The 6,236-nt window shown below is 39.8% G+C and overlaps 1 protein-coding gene across 1 annotated transcript; it reads left to right on the top strand.

Moving 5' to 3' along the window:
- Positions 1 to 651: 651 nt before the first annotated feature.
- Positions 652 to 5,155, top strand: kazald2 (Kazal-type serine peptidase inhibitor domain 2). The gene is made up of 4 exons (XM_084429481.1): positions 652 to 1,099; positions 2,336 to 2,496; positions 2,723 to 2,870; positions 4,698 to 5,155. Exons 1-4 carry the CDS (start codon positions 655 to 657, stop codon positions 4,817 to 4,819), a joined length of 876 nt encoding a protein of 291 aa, XP_084285607.1. The 5' UTR covers positions 652 to 654; the 3' UTR covers positions 4,820 to 5,155.
- Positions 5,156 to 6,236: the final 1,081 nt, after the last annotated feature.

The following is a 6,236-nucleotide window of genomic DNA, read 5'->3' as shown; positions in this document are numbered from 1 at the left end:
GTAATTGTGCCAGTGAGCTATAGGTATTCAACTTGAATAAAACATTAATTAAAAAACATTAAAGTCTCAGCACCTGACGGGAGAAAAGCATATTATGTGGAAACAACAACGTTTGGGGTGTGCAAAAAATCAGATCAACTACCTGAGACCACAGGTTAATTTATTACCTTTTCTTGCTGACTCCTCAAGTTTGGTTAAAACCCATGATTTCCAACCCATGGTTTCACCCCCACCCCAACTCAAAGTTGAGCATTTTGATTGGATGTTGTGTCTCCCAGCTCACACCTTTTTTTACACTTTTGTTTGGCAAATGGGGGGGAGGCACCCTGCAGTTTAAGAGGGGGTCACCAAAGTTAGAGCTCTGTTTCTTACCCACCTTCTTGCTCATTCAGCCTGTTGCACTTTTGTGCACACGGGTCAATTTATCAGGATACTTTGAGGACTGCACAGAGACCTGGAAACACTGTATTTTGGGATTTTCAGGCCTAGTGAGTGGTGAGGACCACTCATGTCCCTCAAGAGTGCATTTCTTTAGCCTTCTGCACTGACATAAGAGCTACTTCTGCTATCTGAGACAAGGACTTTTTCATATTTTTATTGACACTAGCCAGTTTAACCTTAGGAACAATGGCTTATTTAGTTATACTAGTACTGATGCTAGTTTCAGTATCTGAGGCATTTCATCTGGAGAACATTGGCCGTTTTGACTGGCAGAAGAGCCTTCGACCAGGTGAGGGATGCCCTAAAAAGTGCCACCCTGAGAGGTGCCCAGATGTTAGGCAGCTGCAGGGTTGTCCAGCCGGGCTGGTCCGGGACCAGTGCGGGTGTTGCTGGGAGTGTGGGAACGATGAGGGGCAACTGTGTGACCCGGAGCCCGGGTCTTCTTTCTACGGGCGATGTGCTGAAAGTTTGCGCTGCAGAGCTCCTCGCAGAAACCCCACAGGTGAGCCCAGAGCCGTCTGCGTGTGCAGCAAGCAGGAAACACTCTGCGCTTCTGATGGAAAGACGTTTAAGAATATATGTCAGTTTCGGGCAGCCCAACACAAACAAGGCAAAGGTCAGACGTTGACAATGGTGCACCACGGACCCTGCAAGACAAGTGAGTATCTCTGAACAAACTGATAAATTTTTTATATATATATATATATATATATATATTGTCACCGGGTTCACGGACAAAGCTTAAACCTATAGTCCAGATTAAAATGTTAATGCATGTTAAGCTGTTTTAACTGAAAGCAACTTGCTCTGTCATATCTTAAAATATATCAGTGCAATTGTTTTGTCTCAAAATGCACCAGTAATGTCTTTTCTAAGGCACGTTTATAAAAGCTACTTAATGTTCTAAATAAAATAAAGCCTAATCCTGGCTTAATCTAAACTCTGTCTGTGAAACCGGGCCATTATATTAAATTATATATTCACATGACAATAATGAGAATATGATTTTTTGCGTTAATGTAAGGAGAAGTACTACATTGTCATAAACATAAAATCACAATGCAAAAAATGAATAGTCCTAAAATGCTTCATTTTTTTATTTCAACAAAACATATTTATTTATTTATTTAGCTTTTGCCGTACAATGTGGCCTGGACATTTCTTGACAGAGATTTACCCTTCTAAAGGCCTGCAAATACTTTACTTTTTGCCATTAGATTTTTTTTTTGTCTAAGTAGGCTACTTGACTTGTTTGCTCTGCTACCTCACCTAAAGTAAAGGCTGCATCATTTTGGTATGAATACATCTGCTAATGTAAATGTATATATATATAGATGTAAATGTCCTCTCATTGTCATGGACATACACTGAGTGCCAACATAATCCCCTCATTTAAAAGTTTTGTCATGGAAAAGGCCAAATGAAAACCCATTTGTTCAACTGTGGGAATAAAAATTCAGCCATTAGGTTTGTATTTACCTTACCGACATGTTTAAGATTAGCAGCTCGTAAGTGTCCAATCTCACACCTTAAAATAATTAACTGAGCTAACCAAACACAGCACAAATGGCCACCGCAAATACAGAAGCTGGTGTGAAAGAACCATCCACTAGCAGAGATGTGCTTTGAGATTTTACTTTTTAACTTAAAATATGATTTTTATGTTTTATTTGAATAATTTAAGCTCTCATTATTCCTCCCTTCCTATTCAAGCTTGTGCTATGTAGAACAATGGCTGAAATGTTGTACTACTAGCACTTCTCGTGTTTATGATGAATCGCTTGTATTCCTCAATTGTAAGCTGCTTTAGATAAAAGCCTTTGCTAAATGAATAAATATAAATGTAATTAGTTCCTCTAAAGTTCAAAGTTTACATCTTCTGCTAACTTTACAGAACCAGTTATCACTTACGCTCCCCGTGACATCGTCACAGCCAAAGGAAGTGATGTCATCTTTTCCTGTGAGGTGTCGTCGTATCCACTGGCTTCCGTCCGGTGGAGGAAAGAGGGGGACGTTGTTTCTTTTCCTGCTGATGATTCAAGCACGGCTGTACAGGTACGTGCACGTATGAGTGAACAATAAAACATTTTATAGCAACATCCTACAAACTGTCATCAGAAATGCTTACAATGATAGTCGTATTCTTTAGTGTTTTTCATTGCATTGTCTGTATAATTGAAGCTTTAACAGACTAACACAATTCAATTCTCACACCAGGTTTGCATTCTAGTCACAGTTCTGGTTTTGTTAAATGTGCAATGGTGTGTTTCCGTAATGACAGGCCCGTGGAGGTCCGCGGAGGTTTGAACTGACCGGCTGGCTCCAGATTCAAAGAGTCGGCCCGAACGATGCAGGTGTGTACACGTGCACCGCCAGGAACGCCTTCGGAGAGGTGTCTGCCTCCGCCAGATTACAGGTTACACATGGAGGTATGTCTGAGAACACTCATTCAGAGACACACACACGGCCTTTAGAAAACAAGGTCAGAGGTGAACAAGCTGAAAAAACATGATCGTCTGGGCTGCTTCCACACACTCACAGACACAAACCCCACTGTTTAAGTGTTGTACACACAATAATGTTTCTCCTGAGATATAGGGAGAAATAAAAATAGACACAAATGAGTCTGCCTAGCTCAGATAATTTGGTTTTGGAAGAATATAATGACAAATATAGTTCATATTTGAGATCTCTGACTTTGATTTCAGATTTTGGTATTTTAGCAATCTGAGCACCGTTTGAGACCCCGCCGAAGTCTCTTCTGAAACTCTGTATATGATTTTTGGAAGATTTTTCTCAGAAGAAAAATCCGAAAGATTATATATGTATATATATAATCTTTCTGATTTATATATATATATATATATATATATATATAACTTTCTTATTATTAACCAGTTTCATGTTAGTTGACTAGTTTTTATCTTGTGCAGTCATGAAAGTTGATATCCTCATCTAATTACAATGAAAAGTACTTTTACACGGCAAAAAATGACTTTCTTCCTCAGTGTTTTTGTCTTGTTTTCCAGTACAAATACCTAAACATTATTAAATCGAGACGCATGTACTTGAGAAACAAAATTACTTTCTGAAAAATCTATCAAAACTTAGAGACTTAGAGGCTAAAAACAAGAAAAAAAGGGAAGACACGTTTATTTTTCCCACCTCACTGGCAGACATTTTTCTTTTCTTTTTTTAAGTGTAATAAAGCCACTAAATTTGTATAATTGTTTTAGAAAACAAGAGTTGTTATCTTGTGTCATTTTGCTTCTTAAGTAAATGTATCTTGATTTAAGAATGATAAGGTATTTGTCCAACAAAAAGAAAATCATTTTTCCCAAAAATCAACATTTTTGCAGTGCAGTAACCTAATGCAAACCACAACCATTAATTTCCCTTTAATTTGAACATTTTTCTTGTTTTAACATTGAAAAATATCCGTCCACACTGCAGATAGAGAGGTCTGTTGGGTTATTCCTGTTCTCTCTGTGGTCAGAAAAGACATGTGAACGCACCAACAGTGGGAGCTGATCGATTCACATTGGCTATTTCAAAGCTTATCATCTCCTCATCGCCAAAGGTGAACTTGGCCTTTCCGAGAATCAGTCAGGGCTGACGATAACCGTACACCAGCCGAGGGCTTTCTTCAGCAGCAACGTAAAGGCTGGTGATGACAGGAGGTCGAGAGGGCCCTAGATGGGGGGAGATTTGGAAGGGAAAGGGAGAAGGGGTGGAAGGGCTTGTGTATTATGTGGCAGGTCGTTGCTGTGACTGTCTGGCTGTTATCTCTTTCTCTGGGGGGTCTGTTCCTTTAGACGGCCCCTTATCTGCACCACCAGTGCCTGCCCCCCCACCCCTCGTTTCCCGGAACGTCCCGACTGAAATGAACTCTGGGATAGGTGGCGGTGAAAGGTGACTCTGGACACAGGACAGACCTTTTCCTATAGGTTTAGAGAAAAAGAGAAAGAGAAGATTTAAATACATCATGCGTGTTTTACAGGACGCTATGGGCATATTGAGAAAATGCTGAGCTTTCTAAACAATTTTTTTATTTTACTGCTTTTTATTTAGTGCGTTAATTAATAGATCCTCTTAGAATGCTGGCTGTTCAATGCATATTCACTGTTAATTAAAAAAAAAAAAAAATCTACTAAGAATTATTGTATATTATATTATATTAAAAAAAATGCATATTTATGATGCATCATAAATAATTAATACAATTAATCAAACTGTTTTCCCTTTATGTTTTCCAGGTTCTCAGCTGAACAAAGAGTTCCGGCAAAAAGAAAACGGAGCTTATAGAATATCAGGCGAAGAGGAGAATGCCGATGACGAAGATTACGAAGGCCAGCCAAGTGGATATATGTATTTGTAGCATATAGATATTATAAAAACATAGCATTTAATCACAGATGTTTCTTATTATGTTTGAAATGTAAGCTCACCGTAAAATGTGTACTCTTAAAATATCGTTTTTTTTGCCTTTTATGTGTGGGCGTTGTTGTATATAAATCCAAATAATTTCTATTCACTCTTGAGATTTGTACTTTAAAAAATAGAACTTAATTAAATAGTTGATTTACTCGTGGAGTCATTTATTGTGCATAATGCATGTCAGAAAATCTACAATATTTGCAAAGTGGTTTGTTTAGGGTAAACCTTTACAGCCATTATGCAAAAGTGCATGTGTGTGCCGGACTTCTCTAAAAGCGATGCTGCCGTGGCATGCATTTCCCCCGAAACCATTCCCTGCTTTTGAATAAAACATCAGCATCGTCTCTCCTCACTTCTGGCTTCTCAAAGACGCTCAGCGGAGGAAAAAAAGCACCCAGGTTAAGTTGTTTGAAAGCTCTGGTATTAAGAGGCGTTTTACACTTAAGAAGTTGGTTTCGCTGGGTTTTCTCTTCCCTCCACTATTGATTGATGCTTAGCTATCAATGCATAATAGAAAAGCACTCAGGACAAATGTGGGGTTATGGCCTTCCAGGGAGAGAGCAGACCAGGCTGTTTCTCAGCGCCATTATTGCCCCATAAAGGATCCCCGGGGAGGGACAAGTTCCTCACATCAGCACACACCAAATACCCAATTAAAAAAGAAGACCTTTAAATTCTCTCCTCTTTCCTGGGCAGAAATCAATCAGAATTCAATCTGTTCGGCTAGGATTCCGACAGGCCAGGTAATTGCTCACCAGAGCTCGGATAGGTGACAACAGCTTCGAGGGGAGGCGGCGAGCCAATCAGGTGTTCTCTTTCAGCGCCGCTACTGTCGGTGAGAAAGCAATGATACCTAACGAAAGCTTATCTATACGCTTTCAGGATGCCTTGTATTTTTAGACTCCTGGTGGCAGGTGAGGACTTTCTTTTATAGGGATCAGGTAAGCGATACGACTTCGAGCTTTAAAATAAATGGATCATTTAAAGTAAGTGGCTCTCATATTCGTCTTCTTAAAAGCTCTTTGAAAATGAATTCCAATTTGGAATGATTTGTACTATAAGAGGCGTTTGTTGGGGAGCGCGCAACACGATTGGGTGAGCGAGAATGTGGGATAGAGAGAGAGAGAGAGAGATAGATGGATGAAGATGTGATATGGAGTTAGAAGAATGCAATTAAAAGCTGAATCATTCTCACTCCAGCGTAACTCTATCCGTTGAGATGAGAGCCGAGCCTCTTTCTCATGGCTGTATTTGTGTGGATAAAGCTCTCCCCTGGCCCTCGTTTTAGATTCGCGCTTAATGATCCCCACTCCGATGGGAGAGAGTGGGCTGCTGTCAGGATGGGAGACGCGATCCGG

This window comes from Rutilus rutilus (assembly GCF_951802725.1).
Source record: "Rutilus rutilus genome assembly, chromosome: 14".
Classification (NCBI taxonomy): Eukaryota; Metazoa; Chordata; class Actinopteri; order Cypriniformes; family Leuciscidae; genus Rutilus; species Rutilus rutilus.
This window is presented reverse-complemented; position numbering and strand designations above follow the sequence as displayed.

Excerpts from the sequence above, each read along its gene's own strand:
- kazald2 (XM_084429481.1), top strand. The coding sequence starts at position 655 with ATGCTAGTTTCAGTATCTGAGGCATTTCATCTGGAGAACATTGGCCGT. Across the intron at positions 1,100-2,335 it reads CCACGGACCCTGCAAGACAA|AACCAGTTATCACTTACGCT; the intron begins GTGAGTATCTCT and ends CTAACTTTACAG. Across the intron at positions 2,497-2,722 it reads ATTCAAGCACGGCTGTACAG|GCCCGTGGAGGTCCGCGGAG; the intron begins GTACGTGCACGT and ends CCGTAATGACAG.